Below are 26531 nucleotides of genomic sequence, written 5' to 3'. Positions count from 1 at the left end.
CTGAGAGGTTAGAGTAGAGGTGACAGCTCATGTCAGGGGGATTCAGGGAAGGCAAGGAGGTAGAGCAAACCAACCTGTTTTCTCTCACTAGGCTTACTCTTCACCACTGTCCACATCTATCTATTTGTCTCACTCTCAGCAAGATCCACCAGTAAGAGACTGCCTGACTCAGGACTTGTTTGAAATGTTTGAATATTCATATTGGATTTGCTCATTTTAGAAATTCCTTTTTTGTTGTTGTATCTTTATAACGTTAATGTGTTTTGAAGTATTTTCACCTGTAGAGAAATAAACCTAGCTAGGGAGTAGCTGAGCTCAATTGGTAGGGGCTGGGGTTATAACACAAGTCCTGCCCCTTCCTAAGATGGGGGGATGAGAGGGTATAAAACATATAGCGGTGCCCAGTCATGCAGAAGGAAGTCTAAAGCCCTGGGTGCTACATGCTGTATATGTCTACTCCTGAGTTCCCCACATAGACCTTTAGAAAAAAACATGTGGTCACGGTGAGTAAACAATGAACAGCTGCAAATGTTGTGTGTAATGAATGCTGAAGCAGGGAATTTTAGTCATGAAATGTTGCATCTTGGTCCAGGCGTATTGTTTTGATCAAAGCGAGAGATTTTCATTAGGCCTTGATTATGATTATTGTTATGTAATTGGTGATGTAATTGATCAATGTATGATGATTCTCAGGGTTAGTATCCACATTTCATATGACAAAGATAACTGTTTTTCAAGAGCTTGAGAATTATTTTTTGTCATCTAAATAAATGTTTGCTGTTGATATTGATGTTGAAGAATACATACTATCTGATCAAATAGCTGACAGTTCTAGTCTTAGCATTACGTTGAATGCTTCCTATTGGCTTTATTTGGCACTCTTTCTTGATTCTTCCTCTTGATGTAACACAATTGATATGATGGTGACATCTTAGATTTATGCACTGAGGACATAAAATATGATATGGATGAGAAGAATATGGACTTAACGTATGTTTATGACAGACTTATCAATCCACAATGAAATTTCACTTCCATCTGCAAAACTGTATCTCAACTTGAATCATACACTTGAGATTGGACTAGGGATATAATTTAACCTTGTTATAAAACATTTGATATTAACCTATGTTTCCGTCCATCTTTTGATATACATCTTCTTTATCTGCAGAAATCTTTTAATTGCTTCTGTAGTTGTCTTTTTGGCAACAACAATTTCAACTGCTCCTGTGGAAGGTATGGAAGTAGCTAATTGAATCAAAGTTGTATTCATTGGGATATTTGAACAGGTAAACAACTCAATGCCTTCTTTCTTTAGAGAAAGAGCCGGAGGAGATAGAGGTAGAGGACGGTGAAGAGGAACTCTCAGAAGAGGAGGAGGGTATGAGATGGGAGGGAGGGAGGTTTGGGGAAGGATGAGGGAGTGGGGATGGGGGGGGGTTAGAGTCATGTGTCAGGATACCATAGGACCAGCTAGTGCTGGTACGACGAAGAGAATGGGCCTAGCCTAAATGTGACATAGTAAGCTATTAACAAATAAAAAAAATAATGCCCCCCCCAAGGTCAACAGAGGCCAAAACAAAGATCAATGCAGTCTTTTCTGATTATAAAATTAGGTACAGAATACATAGAGTGAGAGCGTAGAAATGTCTAATATAACAAAATAAATTCTATGGAACTAATAAAAAAGGACTAACCCTCTTTAAAGAAATGATAAAGTAATTTTTGAAGTGCACTCAGACCTATAAAGTTAATACCAATTTCCTCCACTCAAGCAGAAGGATATACACTCTTAGAAAAAAAGCTGCTATCTAGAACCTAAAAGGGTTCTTCGGCTGTCCCCATAAAATAACCCTTTGAATAACCCTTTTTGGTTCCAGGTAGAACCCTTTTGGAATCATTTTTTCTATAAGTGTAACCTTTCAGGACCAATTTTTGTAAAATTTTTCGGGCACCTTTCCATTTGTTTCAATAGAGGGAACGACGTCTTCTAAATATGTGTGGAGCACAGACTTCTGGGAAGTATAGAATATGAGCATATATTTATGAAATGTCTCAACTTACTTTTCTTTTCAGATGATGATGACTCCAAGAGTCAGGAAAAGAATATGGGTGAGAAGTTAACAACTTGCCACCAATGAATAGAACATCTCTAACCTTTGTGCATAAACCAACGCCTACTTGTGTGACTAAAGTCCCATTTTGAGAGTAAACTTATGTAAATGGTTCAACTAAGAGCATAAATTTGTTTTTCCTGTTTGAATGTTTTGCATAATATTACCGTAACACGTTTCAAAGACAAATGGGCCTCATTAATTCCAAATACAAACAAAATATAAAATAGTGAAATAGTGGAAATGTGAATATGATAAAGCTACAAAACAGGACATAAGAGTACATTTAAAGTAAAATCTCACATATTGTTGGTATAAAACTATTATTAATCACAAGTATGTGCATGTGCGCATGCATGTAAACCTAAAATCCTCTCCAATAGGGTATAATACCAGAATAAAGGTTTTTTATTGATAAAGACAATCATACAGATTCTCAAATAGAAGTATGTTCCTTTTCCCTTCTCTTCCCTCAAGGAATTGGAGCACAGCAAGCTACCACAGTATCTAAAGGCCTGGGTAAGACACATCTAATCCTCTCTTAGCTCAGGGGATAGGGCTTATGTTAAAAACAGAATAGCTCTTAGTTCAGTGAGTTCAACTCTGAGAAGTTCTTAGTGCAAAGTGGGGAAGTTGTCTTGAGTATAGACTTTAATCTGGTAAACGCTGCTGATTTTTCTATTAGATAGCCTATCAGGAAAGTTAATGATATGATATTCATCATTCTTGAAATCAGACCATTTGAGACATTTCTGTTGAGGCTTCCATAAAAGTGAGTTAAACTCACTGCAGAAGTCTGCAATATGTTTGATTCATACAATACAGGATACATATTTGTAAAGGACTGTATTGAAAGGTTTTCAATGGACTGTTAAATAAGCTTGTCTAGACTTAAAGGCTGGTTTCCTTCTAGGTGTAAGCGCTCAGCCTGGCACCTCGTTCCAGGGCGAAGCTGCGAATGGTAAGGGAGCACTTCCTTTATAACACTCAATACAAATACAATTTGTACATTTGGAAAATATTTTATAGGAACCCATTCATTTCCTTTACTGGTTTGGTAAGCGTACGGGCTGTAAATTGGTTGTGTAATTGGTTATAAATGGGTATTGTGTGTAGGCTGATCTTGTAAATGTATTAAGGACATTTCACATCAGAATTAAGACAAATCAGAAAAGAAAAGTCTTACGATGACTCTCAACATAAAATCCCTCACGAATTTGTGCACCACTTCTTCCTGCAGGACATAAACTCAATGGGGATAGTGCCATGCAAGCTGGGCCTGACCGTGAGTCAGGCTCCATAATATGTGGCCGTTTTTTATTATTTATTTCAACAAAAACTGTCTTACAATCTTACATATATATTTTCCTACGGGATATTGAGAAAATGTTGTTTGCTTTGTTACAGCATCAAGCAGTACCTCAATATCAGAAGAAAGTAATGGTTAAACATGAATTATAAATTGGATTTGTGTTAGAAGAATTAGGCCATAACGTTGCATTTCCATATTAATTATGCATAATATAGATCTGGAACATGGACTGAGTTAAAGGGTAATTCTGCCACTTTTCAATATTCATTATCTCCACCATCAAACTAGTGTCTACCTATGTGAAAACAACTCGTTTCTATGATCTGTGGTTAAAAAGATAAGAAGAAAGATTCAAAAAAATGCTTCCCTGTGACATCACAGGGTAGGATTAAAAGTTTTTTTTAAACTGCAGTGAGTTTCTAGCCAGAGGAGGGTATTTTCTTGCTCCCCACGTCACCGTGAATCTCATAGTGTTTGAAAATCACTGATTTTGATGATGTCAAATGGTAGAACTTTTTAATTATATATTTTTTTACAAAGCGCAGAAATGCACCGTTTTCACATATGTAGACACTGGTATTGTGCTGGAGAAAATGAAATGATGTTGAAAAGTGGGGGAATTGCCTTTTAACACAGGAAGCCCAATTTTGATATTTGTGTAACTTATGAATTGAATTTGATTTATTTGGGTAAAAGACACAGAGAACAAAATGTACAATGTGGACCTAAAGGATAACACTTAAAAGGGGCAGCAGGTAGCCTAGGGGTTAGAGCGTTGGTCCAGTAACCAGAAGGTTGCTGGATCAAATCCCCGAGCAGACAAGGTAAAAATCTGTTGTTCTGCCCCTGAACAACGGAGTTAACCCACTGTTCCCCAGTATGCAGTCATTGTAAATATGAATTTGTTCTTAACTAACTTGCCTAGTTAAATGAAGGTTAAATATATATATATGAATTAAAACACTTGTTTCCAAAGTGGTCCTTGATGGTGATATATAATATAATGAAGACAAAACAACCATATAACATTCATTTATATTGACATCCTAAAAAGTGTCACTATACGTTTTGACCAATCACATCAACTCTTTTGACCATATTTGGGCAAAATATTAGAATTGGGGTGCCTGTGTAAACGCAGCCATGGTGGAATACATTTGTGGAATGAATGGCCTGATGTGTTCCTATCTCCTTCAGGTAATGGTGGTGGTGGAGGAGGAGGGGGTGGTGGAGGAGGAGGAGGAGGAGGAGATTCACATACTTCACCCTCTGACCCCAGCTCCCATGGTAAAGCCTTGTTCTGTTATCTACTCCATGTTATTACCACTTTATTCTGAACTGTCATGTTAAGTGATACAAGTTTTGTTTAAACAATCAGTTTTTACTTATTTCTTAACATCCCCTGTCTTTCAGATGCTTCTTTGCCAGGACATGCAGGTTCCTCTTTAGATACCAGTATTGCAGGTCAAATTACTTATTATACATTTTTAATTTTTAATCAAGTCATATAATATTTGAAGTGATATCTCTATTGAATCTATCTAATAAACAGTGGTAAGTCTTTATCTACTGTAATTTGATGAAAAGTGTTTTGCTTTCATTGCAGGTCCCAGTTTGGATCCGAGTCAAACAGGTAACGCTACACCCGCTCTCTCCACAAGCACTGAAGTAGACCAAAAAAACACCTGGATGTTTTACAAGCTCTGTCTGGATGGCGGTGGTTTGTCTCTATTGGGGAGGTTGAACTATTGATCTCTTGGCAGGTGCAGGGGGTCATGGCAGTTCAGTGTCACACGTGCAAGCCCCAGGTAATCTCTCTGCCTTGCCTTGGTTCAATTCTATAACAATAGTCCAATAATGCATGACATAAAACCTGGATGAATTGTATTAACAGTAAATCAACATGAATATCTTTGCTGAAGCTGAATTTCAACATAATTATTTTAGGAAAAGTGGTTGTCCACCCAGGAACAGTGGTTGTCCACCCAGGAACAGGGGTTGTCCACCCAGGAACAGGGGTTGTCCACCCAGGAACAGGGGTTGTCCACTCAGATACAATCTCTCACGGTAAGTCATCTTGGTCTACATTTGAAGAGTTTATTTCCAAAATGCTATATGCACAATTTTTTCACATTTGTGTTTTTTCATCAGAAATGATTGCTTATGGGTATATACTTATGGGTACATACAAGTGTGTGTAAAATATGTCTGTTCTCATATTTTACATTTATAGATTTTAGATGTGTATCAAAATGTATTTTTTTGCAAAATGATTATATCCATTGTTTAACTGGAATGGAATGTTTGTATGCTGTTTACTGTGGTTGTCTCACCTAGCTATCTTTAGATCAATGCACTAACTGTAAGTTGCTCTGGATAAGACCATCTGCTAAATGACTCAAATGTAAAATGCTAATGTTTTACATACATATCTCATATTACTGTACATTTCTTTATAAAAATATGTAGTTATTTGTTACATTTGACTGTGCAAAACCTAGCAGTACTACTTATTGCTCTGAGAGAATTTTGAATAAAAACATAATTTGTTGTTGATGTCATTGAACAACCCCACACCCTGATTATACAAAAAACACACCCATCTCTTTCATAATTTCTTTAAACAATAAAAGCTAATTTCCCAACATTTTTTAAAATGAAAATGGATAAATAGCATTTTGTAATGAAACTCTTAATTTGTTTGTATAAGCATATTTCAATGGTCCCTTGCAGTGATTAACTTTGTCTTATGTTCAATGTGTTTACCTTATAGGCTCAATGGGACAAGCAGGAGGGAGCTCCACTCTCATCATTATCCATGAGGCTCATCCACAGCCTGCAGGTATCATTTACTACATAAAGCCACAGAAAGTTCTGGTGACAGACCTGTGACAAACAATCATATGCAGTTATGAGTTATAACGACCAATAATAATGTCACTCAGTCATGTGTAGCAAACCGGTAACTAACAATCAAGTGAATGTGTGGGTTTGGATAAGGACCATTGATACACATAGTCAGGAACACTTTGTCTTTAATATTTTATTTTAGTGTCAGCCCATCAACAAATGGGCTGACACTAAACATTATTATGGTAAACATTATTATTAGGCTGCAGTCAAATGGCCAAATCGCCCTCTAGTTGTCTCATGGGTGTGTCATTAATATTTTTCATAATTTCATAAATAATAAACATAATTTTTGAAAACCCGCCCGAAAATCCAGTGTTTCTATGTCAAACCGTTTTGTTATATTTCAGTCTTCTTTGATGTATATAAAGTGTAATATTGGGATGCAAACTCAATATGTAATACATTTCAACTTTATATCTGACATGGTACAGGTGTCAAAAGGTTTTAAGGCCATAACCATGTGTGTGAGGTGTATACTTCTTAGGAGGCTGCCGAGGGGAGGACGGCTCATAATAATGTCTAGGATGGAGTAAATGGAATGGTATGAAACACATAGAAACCATGTGTTTGATGTGTTCAATATAATTCCATTGATTCCATCCCAGCCATTACTATTAGCCCGTCCTCCACAATGAAGTTGCCACCGGCCGCCTGTGGTATACCTTGTTTCAAAGTAGATTTGTTTAAGACTACCAAGAAACACTGTTTGACCCTGATTTACCCCCTTGCAGTAAAAGGTTATTAATAATTTACATTTCCAAGACACTCTGTATATTATGTACAGTATGTAAAGTACATCACAAATATGATCCACAACTAGCATGCTTACAATGTTTAAATCAAGGCAGCAATGTATTGTTATTACAGGTGGCAGCATTCATACATTTGATGCTGCTGGCTATCAGACTGAGGCTCCAAGTAAGTGCATCCTGACACTAAAGAAGCAGACAGACACTATCACCATGAATGGAAAAACACCAGTTTACAATAAATTACATAAATGAAGAATGAACAACACAGGCACACAACTGTATAGATGTAAGATCTTAATTTGATCAATCTCTGGTTGCTGAAAGTTTTCCTACATCGCAGGAAATGCCAATTAGCTTCGTGATATATATAAATTCCCTGAAAACCTACACTAACACACGGTTATATTAACAGTATCGCACTTTTCACGTAGCCTACTTTTGGCCAGCTAATAGCCTAACCACCGATAAAGCAACATTATGAACTAAAAGTAAAAATCGTGTTGCTGCAAGATTATTTTTGCTGTGACATTATACACTACCGTTCAAAAGTTTGGGGTCACTTAGAAATGTCCTTGTTTTTGAAAGAAAAGCACATTTTTTGTCTATTAAAATAAAATAACATAAAATTGATCAGAAATACAATGTAGACATTGTTAATGTTGTAAATGACTATTGTAGCTGGAAACGGCTGATTTTTAATGGAATATCTACATAGGCATATAGAAGCCCATTATCAGCAACCATCACTCCTGTGTTCCAATGGCACATTGTGTTAGCTAATCCAAGTTTGTCATTTTAAAAGGCTAATTGATCATTAGACAACCCTTTTGCAATTATGTTAACACAGCTGAAAACTGTTGTGCTGATTAAAGAGGCAATAAAACTGGCATTCTTTAGACTAGTTGAGTATCTGGTGCATCAGCATCTGTGGGTATGATTACAGGCTCAAAATGGCAAGAAACAAATAACTTTCTTCTGAAACTCATCAGTCTATTCTTGTTCTGAGAAATGAAGGCTATTCCGTGCAAGAAATTGCCAAGAAACTGAAGATCTCGTACAACGCTGTGTACTAATCCCTTCACAGAATAGCGCAAACTGGCCCTAACCAGAATATAAAGAGGAGTGGGAGGCCCCGGTGCACAACTGAGCAAGAGGACAAGTACAGTAGAGTACAATCGAACCCACAAATGCTGATGCTCCAGATACTCAACTAGTCTAAAGAATGCCTCTTTAAGGCCTTTTATTGCCTCTTTAATCAATTTCTAGCACTGACTTTCCTAGAACTGACTTTCCTAGAACTGACTTTCCTAGAACTGACTTTCCTAGCACTGACTTTCCAGCACGGACTTTCTAGTGCTGACTTTACTAGCACGGACTTTCTAGCACTGACTTTCCTAGCACTGACTTTCATAGAACTGACTTTCCAAGAACTGACTTTCCAGCACTGACTTTCATAGAACTGACTTTCCAGCACTGACTTTCTAGCACTGACTTTCCTAGAACTGACTTTCTAGCACTGACTTTCTAGCACTGACTTTCATAGAACTGACTTTCCTAGAACTGACTTTCTAGCACTGACTTTACTAGCACTGCCTTTCTAGCACTGCCTTTCTAGCACTGACTTTCATAGAACTGACTTTCCTAGAACTGACTTTCTAGCACTGACTTTCTAGTACTGACTTTACTAGCAATGCCTTTCTAGCACTGACTTTCCTAGCACTGACTTTCATAGAACTGACTTTCCTATAACTGACTTTCTAGCACTGACTTTCTAGCACTGACTTCCTAGCACTGACTTTACTAGCACAGACTTCCTAGCACTAACTTTCCAGCACTGACTTTCTAGCACTGACTTTACTAGCAATGCCTTTCTAGCACTGCCTTTCCAGCACTGACTTTCCAGCACTTACTTTCCAGCACTGACTTTCTAGCACTGACTTTACTAGCACTGACTTTCTAGCACTGACTTTACTAGCATTGACTTTCATAGAACTGACTTTCCTAGAACTGACTTTCTAGCACTGACTTTCCTAGCACTGACTTTCTAGCACTGACTTTACTAGCACAGACTTCCTAGCACTAACTTTCCAGCACTGACTTTCTTAGAACTGACTTTCCAGCACTGACATTCTAGCACTGACTTTACTAGCACTGACTTCCTAGCACTGCCTTTCCTAGCACTAACTTTCTAGCACTGACTTTCCAGCACTGACTTTCTTAGAACTGACTTTCTTAGAACTGACTTTCCAGCACTGACTTTCCTAGAACTGACTTTCCTAGAATTGACTTCCTAGCACTGACTTTCTAGCACTGACTTTCCTAGAACTGACTTTCCTAGAATTGACTTCCTAGCACTGACTTTCTAGCACTGACTTTACTAGAACTGACTTTCCTAGAATTGACTTTCTAGCACTGACTTTCTAGCACTGACTTTCATAGAACTGACTTTCCTAGAACTGACTTTCTAGCACTGACTTTACTAGCACTGCCTTTCTAGCACTGCCTTTCTAGCACTGACTTTCATAGAACTGACTTTCCTAGAACTGACTTTCTAGCACTGACTTTCTAGCACTGACTTCCTAGCACTGACATTCCTAGCACGGACTTTTCTAGCACTGACATTCCTAGCACTGACTTTCTAGCACTGACTTTCCTAGCACTGACTTTCATAGAACTGACATTCCTAGAACTGACTTTCTAGCACTGACTTTACTAGCACTGCCTTTCTAGCACTGACTTTCCTAGAACTGACTTTCCTAGAACTGACTTCCTAGCACTGACTTTCCTAGAACTGACTTTCCTAGAATTGACTTCCTAGCACTGACTTTCTAGCACTGACTTTCCTAGCACTGACTTTCTAGCACTGACTTTACTAGCACAGACTTCCTAGCACTAACTTTCCAGCACTGACTTTCTAGCACTGACTTTACTAGCACTGCCTTTCTAGCACTGCCTTTCCAGCACTGACTTTCCAGCACTTACTTTCTAGCACTGACTTTACTAGCACAGCCTTTCTAGCACTGCCTTTCTAGCACTGACTTTCTAGCACTGACTTTCCTAGAACTGACTTTCCTAGAACTGACTTTCCATCACTGACTTTCTAGCACTGACTTTCCTAGCACTGGCTTTCCTAGCACTGACTTCCTAGCACTGCCTTTCTAGCACTGACTTTCATAGAACTGACTTTCCTAGAACTGACTTTCTAGCACTGCCTTTCTAGCACTGACTTTCTTAGAACTGACTTTCCAGCACTGACTTTCTAGCACTGACTTTACTAGCACTGACTTCCTAGCACTGCCTTTCCTAGCACTAACTTTCTAGCACTGACTTTCATAGAACTGACTTTCCAGCACTGACTTTCTAGCACTGACTTTCCTAGAACTGACTTTCCAGCACTGACTTTCTAGCACTGACTTTACTAGCACTGCCTTTCTAGCACTGCCTTTCTAGCACTGACTTTCCTAGAACTGACTTTCCTAGAACTGACTTCCTAGCACTGACTTTCCTAGAACTGACTTTCCTAGAATTGACTTCCTAGCACTGACTTTCTAGCACTGACTTTCCTAGAACTGACTTTCCTAGAATTGACTTCCTAGCACTGACTTTCTAGCACTGACTTTACTAGAACTGACTTTCCTAGAATTGACTTTCTAGCACTGACTTTCTAGCACTGACTTTCATAGAACTGACTTTCCTAGAACTGACTTTCTAGCACTGACTTTACTAGCACTGCCTTTCTAGCACTGCCTTTCTAGCACTGACTTTCATAGAACTGACTTTCCTAGAACTGACTTTCTAGCACTGACTTTCTAGCACTGACTTCCTAGCACTGACTTTCCTAGCACGGACTTTTCTAGCACTGACATTCCTAGCACTGACTTTCTAGCACTGACTTTCCTAGCACTGACTTTCATAGAACTGACATTCCTAGAACTGACTTTCTAGCACTGACTTTCTAGTACTGACTTTACTAGCAATGCCTTTCTAGCACTGACTTTCCTAGCACTGACTTTCATAGAACTGACTTTCCTATAACTGACTTTCTAGCACTGACTTTCTAGCACTGACTTCCTAGCACTGACTTTACTAGCACAGACTTCCTAGCACTAACTTTCCAGCACTGACTTTCTAGCACTGACTTTACTAGCAATGCCTTTCTAGCACTGCCTTTCCAGCACTGACTTTCCAGCACTTACTTTCCAGCACTGACTTTCTAGCACTGACTTTACTAGCACTGACTTTCTAGCACTGACTTTACTAGCATTGACTTTCATAGAACTGACTTTCCTAGAACTGACTTTCTAGCACTGACTTTCCTAGCACTGACTTTCTAGCACTGACTTTACTAGCACAGACTTCCTAGCACTAACTTTCCAGCACTGACTTTCTTAGAACTGACTTTCCAGCACTGACATTCTAGCACTGACTTTACTAGCACTGACTTCCTAGCACTGCCTTTCCTAGCACTAACTTTCTAGCACTGACTTTCCAGCACTGACTTTCTTAGAACTGACTTTCTTAGAACTGACTTTCCAGCACTGACTTTCTAGCACTGACTTTACTAGCACTGCCTTTCTAGCACTGACTTTCCTAGAACTGACTTTCCTAGAACTGACTTCCTAGCACTGACTTTCCTAGAACTGACTTTCCTAGAATTGACTTCCTAGCACTGACTTTCTAGCACTGACTTTCCTAGCACTGACTTTCTAGCACTGACTTTACTAGCACAGACTTCCTAGCACTAACTTTCCAGCACTGACTTTCTAGCACTGACTTTACTAGCACTGCCTTTCTAGCACTGCCTTTCCAGCACTGACTTTCCAGCACTTACTTTCTAGCACTGACTTTACTAGCACAGCCTTTCTAGCACTGCCTTTCTAGCACTGACTTTCTAGCACTGACTTTCCTAGAACTGACTTTCCTAGAACTGACTTTCCATCACTGACTTTCTAGCACTGACTTTCCTAGCACTGGCTTTCCTAGCACTGACTTCCTAGCACTGCCTTTCTAGCACTGACTTTCATAGAACTGACTTTCCTAGAACTGACTTTCTAGCACTGCCTTTCTAGCACTGACTTTCTTAGAACTGACTTTCCAGCACTGACTTTCTAGCACTGACTTTACTAGCACTGACTTCCTAGCACTGCCTTTCCTAGCACTAACTTTCTAGCACTGACTTTCATAGAACTGACTTTCCAGCACTGACTTTCTAGCACTGACTTTCCTAGAACTGACTTTCCAGCACTGACTTTCTAGCACTGACTTTACTAGCACTGCCTTTCTAGCACTGCCTTTCTAGCACTGACTTTCCTAGAACTGACTTTCCTAGAACTGACTTCCTAGCACTGACTTTCCTAGAACTGACTTTCCTAGAATTGACTTCCTAGCACTGACTTTCTAGCACTGACTTTCCTAGAACTGACTTTCCTAGAATTGACTTCCTAGCACTGACTTTCTAGCACTGACTTTACTAGCACTGACTTCCTAGCACTGACTTTCCCAGCACTGACTTCCTAGCACTGACTTCCTAGCACTGACTTTCTAGCACTGACTTCCTAGCACTGACTTTCCTAGCACTGACTTTCCCAGCACTGACTTCCTAGCACTGACTTTACTAGCACAGACTTCCTAGCACTGACTTTACTAGCACAGACTTCCTAGCACAGACTTCCTAGCACTGACTTTACTAGCACAGACTTCCTAGCACAGACTTTCCCAGCACAGACTTCCTAGCACAGACTTCCTAGCACAGACTTCCTAGCACTGACTTTACTACCACACACTTTCTAGCACTGACTTTACTAGCACAGACTTCCTAGCACTGACTTCCTAGCACTGACTTCCTAGCACTGACTTTACTAGCACTGACTTCCTAGCACTGACTTTACTAGCACTGACTTTACTAGCACTGACTTTACTAGCACTGACTTCCTAGCACTGACTTCCTAGCACTGACTTTCCTAGCACTGACTTCCTAGCACTGACTTCCTAGCACAGACTTCCTAGCACTGACTTCCTAGCACAGACTTCCTAGCACAGACTTTACTAGCACTGACTTTACTAGCACTGACTTTACTAGCACTGACTTCCTAGCACTGACTTCCTAGCACTGACTTCCTAGCACTGACTTCCTAGCACTGACTTTACTAGCACTGACTTCCTAGCACTGACTTTACTAGCACTGACTTTACTAGCACTGACTTTACTAGCACTGACTTCCTAGCACTGACTTCCTAGCACTGACTTCCTAACACTGACTTCCTAGCACTGACTTCCTAGCACTGACTTCCTAGCACTGACTTCCTAGCACTGACTTTACTAGCACTGACTTTACTAGCACTGACTTCCTAGCACTGACTTCCTAGCACTGACTTCCTAGCACTGACTTCCTAGCACTGACTTCCTAGCACTGACTTTCCTAGCACTGACTTTACTAGCACTGACTTCCTAGCACTGACTTCCTAGCACTGACTTTACTAGCACTGACTTCCTAACACTGACTTCCTAACACTGACTTTACTAGCACTGACTTCCTAACACTGACTTTACTAGCACTGACTTCCTAACACTGACTTTACTAGCACTGACTTCCTAGCACTGACTTCCTAGCACTGACTTCGCTGATAGCTGCTGTACTGAGGAAAAGTTGTGCTTACTATCACTGTGTTATCATATGTGGTCGCCTTACCTAGCTATCTTAAGATGAATGCACTAACTGTAAATCGCTCTGGATAAGAGGGTCTGCTAAATGACTAAAATGTAAATGTAAATATTCTTGATAAAGACATGTATTGTAATTGTATGTGTTTCAGCAAGTGAGACTGAAATAGAGTCGCCTGAGTATGACACACCTGAGTCACCTGAGTTTAATGGTAAATATGTCAGATAAGCAATTGTTCTATTTATTTTAGCCAGATCATGTACCTGTGAACTGTGAAGAACACAAGTATCTTACACTCCTTGGTATAATCCTACAAAGAACAGAAGTGTCATGGTATTTATTGGATCTCAATGTTGTTTCCAAGGTAATGGTCACAAGCTGCTGATTGGAGGAGCAGTAGAAAATGGACATGCAGGTAAGGAGGACTTCATCGCGCTTGATCAAAAAACATGATGGAGTTTGGCATTTGTGAGGCCATTTTGATTGTCAATGTCTTTCTGTGTCTCAGCTACACCTGTAGTCACTGACCTCTTCATCGAGGACACAACTCACATGGATCCCACAGGTAACATCTTACTGAAAATCCGATAAAGTTTAAGTCATGTGCTTGTTTGTTTAATGATAGGGCAAATGAGTAGACGATAGAATGCCTTGATACTTTTTAACAGGTTCAACATTTCAGGTGCTATGGATCCACTTGGTGCAAGTTCTCACCTGGACAATACAGGTGAGTGTCCAGGTGAGGGTGCTATGTTTCATGCTTGGCTCCTGTCTGGTATATTTACTTGCTTCTCCATCATTTCTTCACTTAATTCCGTATTGACATTCAGGTATTATCGACCAATCCAGCCATGACTTCCTCATTGGTTTAATGGGTGAGTGTTTGTAAGAACTTATCTTTGATGTTTATTTTTAGGTAAATCAAGTTTGTTCTTGATTAACTGTATGTCGTTCCAGGTGGTGTGGGGGATCCGTATGCTTCTGACATCCATATCGACATCTCAGGTGGGTTTGTCATCATAGCCCTTCTGTATCTGCTTTCTGTTGGGTCTTTTCTGACTATAAAGAATCTCTGTTTTTCTTTGTTGAATCAAAAATATCTAACCAACACTGCTCTGTTGATAGATCACACTGGAATGACTTCTCAATTAGACTTAATAGGTATGTTTCTTCATCCAAGCCTCCCTTAGTCCCTTCACTTGTTTCCTTGAAAGAAATGCTACAATGCAACACCTTTGGGAGAGTTACTCTGTGGGAGAGTCCCTCTAATTTATATCAGATTTAAGCTATATTTAAACTGGCACAGATAATGTTATACTACACCTCTAAAGCGTCATTTTATTTAAGTACCTCTCTGTCCGAAGGGTTAAAACAGCAAGCCACAAAATCCACTCTGAGGAGTTTATATTCCATATTGTGCTAGTTATCTGTGCTGCTGCAGAGTAAATCACTGTTACAGTTATTCTTGCTTTTGTAATAATTTACTCAAGGAAAACTGCTTTAAATCAGGTTTGATATATATATCATTGGCTGTCTGGCGCTCTCTGCTCTCTGCTCTCTCTCTCTCTCTCTCTCTTTCTGCTCTCTTTGTTCTCTCTCTCCTCTCATCCAGCTGTGGGTTCAGGTCCAGGACCGGCATTGTCGTCCAGTAGCAGCCCGGGTCCAGACGTTCCACCAGGTACCTACTGGCACGCCTTCCACCCTCTGCCAGGTCCTGTAAATCACTTCACGCCTCCCTCTTGTGTCGTCCCTCATCCTCGCAGGCTCAGTTCTCTACCTCACCTCGGAGAGAGCTCCTCTCAGGCTTGTAATCATGACAGAGATTTCAGAGTGTCCCGGAGAATTTACACCCCAATATTTTTTTTTACTCCAAGATTATCATTGGGTCCATATGTTCCTGTCTGTGCAGACAGCGAGTTATTTGTGTAGCTGTGCTTGTGAACTTTGTAGATCTTGACATTGTTTATTTTCACGGCTTCACTGTAGACTTTATGTCTTGGTGGAGTAGCACCGCCATCACTGATGAATGGGGTCAGGCATGGCCTCTAAGAGACTCTATTAGGAGGGATGCAGTGCAACAAGAGATGAGGGTTCTCATGATTCACATAATACAATAATTGATCTTCTTTCTCTGTGTGTCTGATGTTCTTCCTCCAGGTCTTGGAGATCACATAGGTCTAATAAGTGATTTTACAGGTAGGCATTGTGAGCCACAACTATTCATTATCTAATAAATAGATTATGATTCACAGTTGAACATGTAAACAGTAGTTGTGGGTGAAAGCAAATAGGGTCTGTCAACTAGTTTGTATCTCTGTCCTACTTGTGGTCTCTTTTTATTTGCAGGACTTACTGACTACTCAGGGCCTGACCATCCATATCTGAGCTCAGGTTTCGATGGATCTCACCACTCAGCAGGTGATCATGCTGGTCTATCCGATACTACAGGTAAATACACTGAAATAAATCATCATCTCTGTAAGAGGATAGTGACCAAGATGGCATGGAAAAGCTTCATCTCAGTTTTTCTCTCCAGACCACCCAGTAGCAGTGATGTCACATACTGATTATTCATCATCGCACATTGACCACCCAGGTAGGATCACACTCAGGACTAAACATAACATACCCCTGTTATAGGTGATCTTCTATAGCTCAGTTTATAGAGCATGGTGCTTGCAATTCCAGGATAGTGGGTTTGATTCCCGGGAATGCCCATACGTAAAATGCATGACTGTAATTTGCTTTTAATAAAAGTGTCTGTTAAATGGCATATATATATTTTGAATGAAATACATTATACTATGAATGTATTTCAGAGAGTGGTTTGGATGTGTCCAGCTCAGACAGAGGAAAATAAAGGATGATTAAGATAATGTCAGCATAAATGAACATGTATGTTGCAGGGAATGGTCGTCAAAGCCAGGTTACAGACACACATGGAGGTGATCATGCGGTCAATGATGTGCATCATGATGTAACAGGTATGTCTACCCTAAAGGTACATGGAAGCCAGTAGGCCAAGGCCAGCCTGGGTGCCAGTCTGTTTCTACTCTCCTGCCAACTCCTAATGGAATTGTCATGCCAAACAATTAAACGTTTCGCTTCCAATGACAACGGAGTAGGCAAAAGCAGCAGTTCTGGGACCAGGCTAGGACTAGGCTATAACCAGGGGTAGAGTATTTGCACTTGATGGAGCAAAACAAATGCCACATGCATTATTTGAGAAGCATTGAGGATATATGCTTGATATACTGAATTCATGTGGTCATTTATCCCAATACGCCTAATGCAAAAGCCTGCCAATACAATGGTGTATATGACAGTGTTTTTGCTTTTCAGATCCATCTGGGCAGCATATTGTGTCTACAGACGTAGGCCTACTAGATGCTGGTAACTCAGTGTTTGAATTCTCCATTATTTACAAACCTATTTCAGTGCATTTGTTATTCATAAACACATTTTTCTGTCTGCTTAATTGCCTGCTGTATGTGCAAAATAATGGATTGGACCTCAGTTGTGTAAAGTACTTAAGTAAAAATAGTTTAAAGTACTACTTAAGTAGTTTTTTTGGGGTATCTGTACTTTACTTTACTATTTATATTTTTGACAACTTTTACTTTTACTCCATTACATTCCTAATGAAAATAATGTACATTTTACTCCATACATTTTCCCTGACACCCAAAAGTACTTGCTACATTTCGAATGCTTAGCATGACAGGAAAATTCATGCACTTATCAAGAGAACATCCCCGGCCATCCCTGCTGCCTCTGATCTGGCAGACTCACTAAACACAAATGTTTTTGTAAATTAAGTTGGAGTGTATCCCTGCCTATCTGTAAATTTGTGCCATCTGGTTTGCTTAATATGTGAAATGATTTATACTTTTACTTGTGATACTTCAGTATATTTTAGCAATTACATTCACTTTTGATACTTAAGTATTTTCAAAAGCAAATAATTTTAGACTTCTACTCAAGTAGTATTTTGCTGGATGACTTTCACTTTTACTTGAGTCAATTTCTATATATCTTTACTTTTACTCAAGTATGACAATTGGGTACTTTTTCCACCACTGTTGGACCTGTTCTGGTCTTATTTTATGTCTTGAGCAACAATTGTCTCACAGAACTATAACCTTTGTGGAAAATAAGTGTCATGATGGAAAATAGGCTTCACCAAGGCCAGTGCTGGCTAAATAAATACCTCCTGAAAAATCCCAGGATGTCTATCTGTCAGAATAAAGTATTCTATGCTTATTTTCACACAGGAAAATATACTTTAAAAAAAAGTATTTCCAAAATGTTAGGTATCACCACTCACCAGTCAGCTTTTCTTCGTCCCTTAAATCCTGCAGGTGAGCACGGCGTCGTCTCTCACCACGACGACATGGGAAGTGAGTCCTACAAAAATAGAATCAATGATTGTCCTACATTTAATTTGCCGAGTGAAACATTTCTGAAGGCATCACTTTTTACCATGTTGTTGTAATAGTGTTGTAATAGTGTTTCATCATGAGAGCTCACGCTGTAATTTCGCGGGTTGAGTTCTAATTTTGTGGTTCTTCAGCTGTTACAGACGGGGTCGCTGTTCAGCATCATGATGACGTTCACACCGTCAGCCCTCAAACAGACACCACAGGTAAGCCACCACCTTGAAATCCTACAGTGAGCTTTCAGGAAATTGGTAGAATTTGGCTAGGCCTACTAATGTGTTTCTATGAGCAGGGCTGTCTGACATGGCCACACAACTTCCCTCTACAGGTAGAACACCCTGTTGACTTTGACTTTGTTTGCTTATCTTTTGTATGCTATACATGTTAAAATATGCACTATGCAGGTCCCTGGATAAATAAAGGTTAATAAACATTTTAAAAAATGCATAAATCTCTCCGCCATTTCGTGTCGCCCAAAAAGTTACATATTGCAGCTTTAAGTTACTGATAATGGAGAAAATAAATTAATAGTTTACCTTCACAAGTAGAGTCTGAAATATTCTGTGCACAGGTACAATGATACAGGTGTCAATGTGTGAACAGGTGCGGCAGAAGAACTTGTAACCAGCTCACATACACAGATAGATATCACTGGTAAGGATTTGAAGTGTACGTTTCTGTTTACTAAATATTGTAAACATTTACAAGATCAAACAAGAACATCCCGTTACTACACTGGGTGACATCTGATAAAACATATTTAGTAGGCTATTCAAACAAATAGATACTTAATGAAGTTAATCTAACAGCCATATGGTAACTCACGTGTTTCTCCCTCTCCCTAGCCCTTGGGGTGAACGTGTACAGCGCCAGTGCACCAGGGACGCCCGGTAGGCTACGCACTTGTCTGATGATCAAGCAATCATTGTCTCACCTGCATATTTTTAGAGCTGACACACTGCTTGCCGCTGCTTCGCGAGTTACGCCAACATAAATGTAACACTCAGTGCAGAGCCGGCTGAGCTGGGGCCAGCCTGAGGAGGGGAAGGCAGTAAGGAGAAATAAAGCTGTCACTAACACAGAGCATATTGTGGGAAACAGCATTCAACCACACATTTTCTTAGATTTTCTCTGGAACAGTGTTCTGGAGTAGCTTAGAAAAGTCTAGAATAGGTACACAATCCAAGTAATATATATATACAGTACCAATCAAAAGTTTGGACACACCTACTCATTCAAGGGTTTTTCTTTATTTTTACAATTTTCTACATGAAAACTATGAAAAAACACATGGAATCATGTAGTAACCAAAAAAGTGTTATACAAATCAAAATATATTTTATATTTGAGATTCTTCAAAGTAGCCATACTTTGCCTTGATGGAAGCTTTGAATTCAAGGCACACTTAACCAGCATGGCTACCACAGCATTCTGCAGCGATATGCCATCCCATCTGGTTTGCGCTTAGTGGGACAATCATTTGTTTTTTAACAGGACAATGACCCAACACACCTCCAGGCTATGTAAGGGCTATTTGACCAAGAATCAGAGTGATGGAGTGCTGCATCAGATGACCTGGCCTCCACAATCACCTGACCTCAAACCAATTGTGATGGTTTGGGATGAATTGGACTGCAGAGTGAAGGAAAATCAGCCAACAAGTGCTCAGCATATGTGGGAACTCCTTCAAGACTGTTGGAAATGCATTCCAGATTAAGCTGGTTGAGAGAATGCAAAGAGTGTGCAAAGCTGTCATCAAGGCAAAGTGTGGCTACTTTGAAGAATCTCAAATATAAAATATATTTTGATTTAACACTTTTTTGGTCATTACATGATTCCATATGTGTTATTTCATAGTTGTGATGTTTTCACTATTCTACAGCCTAATTCTAACTAAATTAAATTGTTATTTTTTCCTCATCAATCTACACACAATACCTCATAATGATAAAGCAAAAAAAGCATTTTTTTTTTGCAAATGTATAAAAAATACAAAACTGAAATAACACATTTACATAAGTATTCAGACCCTTTACTCAGTATTTTGTTGAAGCACTTTTGGCAGCATTTACAGCCTTGAGTCTTCTTGGGTATGACGCTACAAGCTTGGCACACCTGTATTTGAGGAGTTTCTCCCATTCTTCTCTGCAGATCCTCTCAAGCTCTGTCAGGTTGGATGGGGAGCGTTGCTGCACAGCTATTTTCAGGTCTCTCCAGAGATGTTTGATCGGGTTCATTACCGGGCTCTGGCTGGGCCACTCAAGGACATTCAAATAAGCCACTCCTACCTTGTTTTGGCTGTGTACTTAGGGTCGTTGTCCTGTTGGAAGGTGAACCGCCGCCCCAGTCTGAGGTCCTGAGCGCTCTGGAGCAGGTTTTCATCAAGGATCTCTTTGTACTTTGCTCCGTTTATCTTTCCCTCGATCCTGACTAGTCTCCCAGTCCCTGCCGCTGAAATGGTGCCAGGTTTCCTCCAGACGTGACACTTGGCATTCAGGCCAAAGAGTTCAGTCTTGGTTTCATCAGACCATAGAATCTTGTTTTTCATGGTCTGAGTTCTTTAGGTGCCTTTTGGCAAACTCCAAGTGGGCTGTCATGTGCCTTTTACTGAGAAGTTGCTTCCGTCTGGCCACTCTACCAAAAAAGCCTGATTGGTGGAGTGCTGCAGAGATGGTTGTCCTACTGGAAGGTTCTCCCATCTCCACAGAGGAACTCTGGAGCTCTGTCAGAGTGACCATCGAGTTCTTGGTCACTTCCCTTACCAATGCCCTTCTCCCCCGATTGCTCAGTTTGGCCAGGCGGCCCGCTCCAGGAGTCTTGGTGGTTCTAAACTTCTTCCATTTAACAATGATGGAGGCCACTGTGTTCTTGGGGACCTTCAATGCTGCGAAAAAATTTGGCTACCCTTCCCCAGATCTGTGTCTCGTCACAATCCTGTCTCTGAGCTCTACGGACAATTCCTTCGACGTCATGGCTTTGGTTTTGCTCTGACATGGACTGACAACTGTGGGACTTTATATAGACAAGTGTGTGCCTTTCCAAATCTTGTCCAACCAATTTAATTTATGACAGGTGGACTCCAATCAAGTTGTAGAAACATCTCAACGATGATCAATGGAAACAGGATGCACCTGAGCTCAATTTTTGAGTCTCATAGCAAAGGTTCTGTACTTATGTAATAAGACATTTCTGTTTTCTATTTTTATACATTTGCAAAAATATCTAAACCTGTTTCCACTTCGTCATTATGGGGTATTGTGTGTAGACTGATGAGGATTTTTATTTTATTTAATCAATTTTAGAATAAGGCTTTAACATTACAAAATAAATATATATAGTATAACAGTGTAATATCCCCTCTTATTTGAAACATGGTTAGATGAGGTGGCTGTGACCAGTGGACTCATAAACTCTACAGTTTCATTTTAACCAATGACATAATACATGATTCACTCACACGCATACGTCCAGACGAGGAAGGTGATAAGTATACATTTTTCAATTTCAGATTCTGTGCTTGGATTTGGACATGACACTACAGGTAAAATTCCATTTTCAACAACATATCAGAAGTGCAAGATTTCTAAACCAGACAAGGCCCCTCACACAACACACTTGTAACATCATATACTCTGTCTCTCAGTTGTTGCAGAAGCACACAGTGTCTTCATTCAGACCGATTCCCCAGGTAAGTCTGCACACACACACACACACACACACACACACACACACACACACACACACACACACACACACACACACACACACACACACACACACACACACACACACACACACACACACACACACACACACACACACACACACACACCAATCTTATGACCTTAACATTTCAGAAAAAATAGATACATTTCCTCACATCACACACACAACACACACTAGCCTCCAAAAATATAGTGTGAATGTATGCAATACCATATGTATGTAATACCATGTAATACCAATGTCTGTAATACAGACGCCAAAGTTGGCAGGGGTGAGTGAGGTTCCCTTACCACTCATTACTCATCAGAGATAGAGTACTATAAAGAGAATAGTGTCCCATAGTTCCTGTTAAAAAGCATTGCACAATATAGGGAATAGGGTACCATTTGGGACACAGCCTTACTATACACTGTCAGTCACTAAATAACAAAACGAAACGCCTTAACCTCTCTAGGCTAGATGGGATGCTACCGTCCCACCTGACCAACATCCAGTGAAAGTGCAGGGCGCCAAATTCAAACTACAGAATTGTAAATATTTAACATTCTTGAAAATACACATGCAATATGTAAAAATAAAGCATAACGTCTTGTTAACCCAGCCACGGTGTCAGATTTCAAAAAGGCTTTACAGCGAAAGCAAACCATGCGATTATCTGAGGACAGCACCCCATCAAACAAACACAGACAATCATATTTCATCCCGCCAGGCGCGACACAAAACTCAGAAATAACGATATAATTCATGCCTTACCTTTGAAGAGCCTCGTTTGTTGGCACTCCAATATGTCCCATAAACATCACAAATGGTCCTTTTGTTCGATTAATTCCGTCGTTATATCTACAAAATGTCAATTTATTTGGCACGTTTGATCCAGAAAAACACCGGTTCCAACTCGCGCAACATGACTACAAAATATCTAATAAGTTACCTGTAATCTTTGTCCAGACATTTCAAACAACTTTCCAAATACAACTTTAGGTATTTTTTAACGTAAATAATCGATAAAATTTAAGACGGGATAAACTGCGTTCAATAGCGGATAAAAACAAAGTGGAGCGAGCTTTCAGGTCGTGCGCCCCAACCACAACAGTACACTAGACTCGACCCTCGTTCTGAACAGCCCTACTAGGAAAAACATCAACCAATTTCTAAAGACTGTTGACATCCAGTGGAAGCGATAGGAACTGCAAGCAAATGCCTTAGAAATCTAGATCCACATAGAAACCTCATTGAAAAGAGTGACCTCAAAAAATTTGTCCTCTGGGTTTCGCCTGACAAATAAGTTCTGTTATACTCACAGACATCATTCAAACAGTTTTAGAAACGTCAGAGTGTTTTCTATCTAAATATACTAACAATATGCATATCCTAGCTTCTGGGCCTGAGTAGCAGGCAGTTTACTTTGAGCACACTTTTCATCCGGACGTGAAAATACCGCCCCCTAGCCTAGAGAGTCACCATGTTGAATCTATCTTTTGTATCGTAGTCACAGCTGATGCACAAGGATCCACTCTACAGGCTTCCAGTAAGTCGGTACAGTATATTCATTTACACAACCCCTTGACCTTGCACAAGTATCTGTTGCTCCTAAAGGCTTGATGAAATGAAAAGTAGTGGTAATAGTCCTTTGATCTTGGAGAGATAGCCCAGAGCAGGGGTGTCAAACTCACTTCCTGGAGGGCTGTGTGTCTCCTATTTTTGGTCATTTTCTTTCAATTCGTATCCAATTAGACCTAGAGAGGGGAGTTCCTAACCAATAAATTACCTTCATCAATCAATGATGTACAAGAGAGGATTGGAAACTTGCAGAAACTCAGCCCATCAAAAATTTTGTTTGACACCCCTGCCATAGATTAATCAACCAATCAATAAAATGTATTTACAGCCCAACAGTTGCCATAAAGTGCTTTACAGATCTTTACAGTTAACCATAGTCTAAGTAGTGATAGACTTGAAATGGTGTGAAATGCATTGGCATTGACGACAGACAGCCCTGGTTGTCCCGTTCACGGTGGTCTCCCCCTGCTCTGTTCGTAGGGTCTGTGTTCATGCAATGTCTTTGTCCAAACAGGTCATCCTGGTGTAACAGAACAGACACAGCCTGCTGGTAAGCTTCATAAGAGTTCAGGTTTAAACTCTGTTACATGGCTGCGTTTATACAGGCAGCCAATTCTGATATTTTTCTGATATTCTTTTTAACCAATCAAATCAGCTCTTTTGCCCATAATTAGGCTAAAGATTAGAAAAGGGCCTGCCTTTGTAAACACAGCCTTATACAGATGTCTCAGTAATGTTGATATCTAGCTATCTATCAATTTGACTACAAATGCTGCATTTACACAGGCATCCCAATTCCAATCTTTTGCCCTATTATTGGCAAAAGAGCTGCTCTGATTAGTCAAAAGACCAATTAGTGAAAATAAAGATCAGAATTGGGCTGATTGTGTAAATGCAGCAAAAGTAATTGAAATAGCGAAATGGATCCATGTGACAAATTTAGCAGTTTTAGTAAAGGTGATCATTCGTTGTGTAGGCTAAATGGGTAGTACGGCCTATAAGGCTCTGTTTACATAGTCACCCTAAGAACCCAAAGCAGATTTTCTTTCTATATCCAATCTTTTTTTCTGACTGTCCACACTCAGTTTTATATGTGACCCATATCAGATTTGCACATTCACACTGATGTAGCCTCTGAAGTAGCACACAAATCTAGTTAATTTCCTGTCACTGTTCTTTAAAATTTGGGGGTGGTTGTCATAGTAACGCATGAGGTCACGTATGGAGGATAGGTTTTTGTATCAGGATTCAGATCCATATATGGAGGTAGTATAAATCGGAATTCAAAAGATCAGATTCCATGTGTTGTTTTGCTGTTTACACATTAGATAAAAGATCAGATAGGTATCAGATATGCAAATAATTGGCAAAATATCTGAATTGGGCTGCCTGTGTAAAAACAGCCTAACTTGTTATTTAGCACAGGATTGCACAGCTTTCAGATGTTACAATGCTGTGTCATGACAGCATATATTGAACCACTCAGTGAACAGATGCTCAAGGGCTCTTTTCTTTCCTCGGTTTTGCTTGCTCTTTCCAGTTTCCGCAGCTGAACAGTACAACCCATCTGGTCAGGGTCCTGAAGGTAGGTTTCTCAGCTCCCTATAACTTCTCTCTCGTGTCTCTCTCTTCTTTTAAAAACATTATTAAATGACAAAAGCCTTGTTTTATTTACATGATGTACTCCCCTGTTAAAACACATACAATATCTTATAACTAATCATTTTTATTACACTGTATTAACTACAGTAGTAAGATGGCAAAGTTTCTGACTGCAAGGTTTCAGGTGATAATACAGTGCTGTTAAACTGTACCTTTGAAAGAGAGACAAAGGTAAGCTCTTGATTGGTACTACAAGTATAAAAATTGTGAGCAAGTAAAAATGAAGGACACTAAAGTAGTATTACTGCCTCTGAGGTAGGACTAAATGCTACAGTATACTGCTAATATACTCAATATGTTGTAATTCTACAATATATTGCATTACAATTTTTAACATTAAAGGGATAGTTCACACAAGTTATGGATTTCTGTCTCGTCCATAGACTGCTCTCAGGGTAAGGAAACCAAAATGTATTTGAGTAATTTGGATGAACTATCGCTTCAGTTAGCTCTTAGATAGATGAATTACAGATATGTGTGTCAGAGACTAAAATACATCTTCACTTCTGAAGGTGCAGAAAATGTGGAACTGGAGGATACCTGCTGACTTCCATATGAAGCCTCGTGTCAAGTTTCTACGCTACAGATTTCAGTGTACGGACCAGTCTGCATGGCAGAGAAACAGTGATCCAGCCCACTAGCAAATCTAGTTGTTTGTGTCTATGTTTGTTTGTTTGAACTTTGTCTATTTAAACTTAAAGATGACACTGTAAGTAAACTTTTTGCGCACTTGTTAATAGACGTTTTGTTTCATTCGTTGCAAATATGACAAAAAGACAAGAGGGTACTAAGGAAAACCCTCTGACTCAGATGACTATGGCTCATACAAAAGCGTCATCCCTATGAATATTGTTGTACAAAAGCTCAAACAATATACTGAATCTTTATGAAGCTTTGTTATTTTGTCATTTCCGCAAGTACTGTATTTCCCAGTTTAGAAAATGTGAGAAATATTCATTTTGTGTCAGAAATTGTACATTGCGAAATGTATATCAAAGTAATCTCTACATTAAAAGGAACATCTATTTTGAACATCAAACTCATTTTTCTCCATATTTTTCACATACGGAAGTGGGGAGCAATGTTAATGCAATCCATGTGCCTGTTCAACTGATTAATCAGCCATTATTTACAACTAAAATATAACCTTAAATGCAGTAACGTATTATGGATATACAAATAATTTATTTCAAAACAACCATGTTTATTTAAAACATACCATACACAAAATATTGTTCTCATGCGTAATTTGGGTTTCTCAGGCTGTGCCATTGTGTTATGGTGGAACTGGTAAAAGTGCTTAACAATGTACAATTCAGCACATCAATATACCCCAATACATCCCCTTTCTTAAAAGAAGTTAATTACAAAACAGTTTGAACAAACTCAAAA

The 26531-nt window shown here is 39.5% G+C and overlaps 1 protein-coding gene across 1 annotated transcript; it reads left to right on the top strand.

Moving 5' to 3' along the window:
• The first annotated feature begins 492 nt into the window (after positions 1–492).
• si:ch211-80h18.1 (uncharacterized protein LOC555593 homolog) lies at positions 493–25686 on the top strand. Its single transcript, XM_038971847.1, has 36 exons — positions 493–503; positions 1172–1236; positions 1319–1381; positions 2077–2112; positions 2592–2633; positions 3028–3075; positions 3355–3408; positions 4624–4713; positions 4840–4890; positions 5033–5059; positions 5190–5234; positions 5437–5493; positions 6200–6268; positions 7207–7257; positions 13904–13963; positions 14117–14167; positions 14261–14317; positions 14435–14479; positions 14583–14627; positions 14710–14757; positions 14878–14913; positions 15365–15430; positions 15910–15948; positions 16099–16200; positions 16289–16348; positions 16659–16736; positions 17095–17145; positions 18114–18152; positions 18326–18397; positions 19037–19081; positions 21700–21732; positions 21835–21879; positions 23407–23445; positions 23992–24027; positions 25018–25062; positions 25652–25686. Exons 1-36 carry the CDS (start codon positions 493–495, stop codon positions 25684–25686), a joined length of 1836 nt encoding a protein of 611 aa, XP_038827775.1.
• The last annotated feature ends 845 nt before the right edge of the window (positions 25687–26531 follow it).

Source organism: Salvelinus namaycush, chromosome 32 (assembly GCF_016432855.1).
Source record: "Salvelinus namaycush isolate Seneca chromosome 32, SaNama_1.0, whole genome shotgun sequence".
NCBI classification, from domain to species: domain Eukaryota; kingdom Metazoa; phylum Chordata; class Actinopteri; order Salmoniformes; family Salmonidae; genus Salvelinus; species Salvelinus namaycush.
Note: the sequence above shows the minus strand (reverse complement) of the source record. Positions and strands in the feature narration are given on the sequence as shown.

What these genes read in the sequence shown, in the direction of transcription:
- si:ch211-80h18.1 (XM_038971847.1), top strand. An exon ending in CACAGTATCTAAAGGCCTGG is followed by an intron (nt 2,634 to 3,027) that starts GTAAGACACATC and finishes GTTTCCTTCTAG; the next exon opens with GTGTAAGCGCTCAGCCTGGC. An exon ending in ATCCACTCTACAGGCTTCCA is followed by an intron (nt 23,446 to 23,991) that starts GTAAGTCGGTAC and finishes TTGTCCAAACAG; the next exon opens with GTCATCCTGGTGTAACAGAA.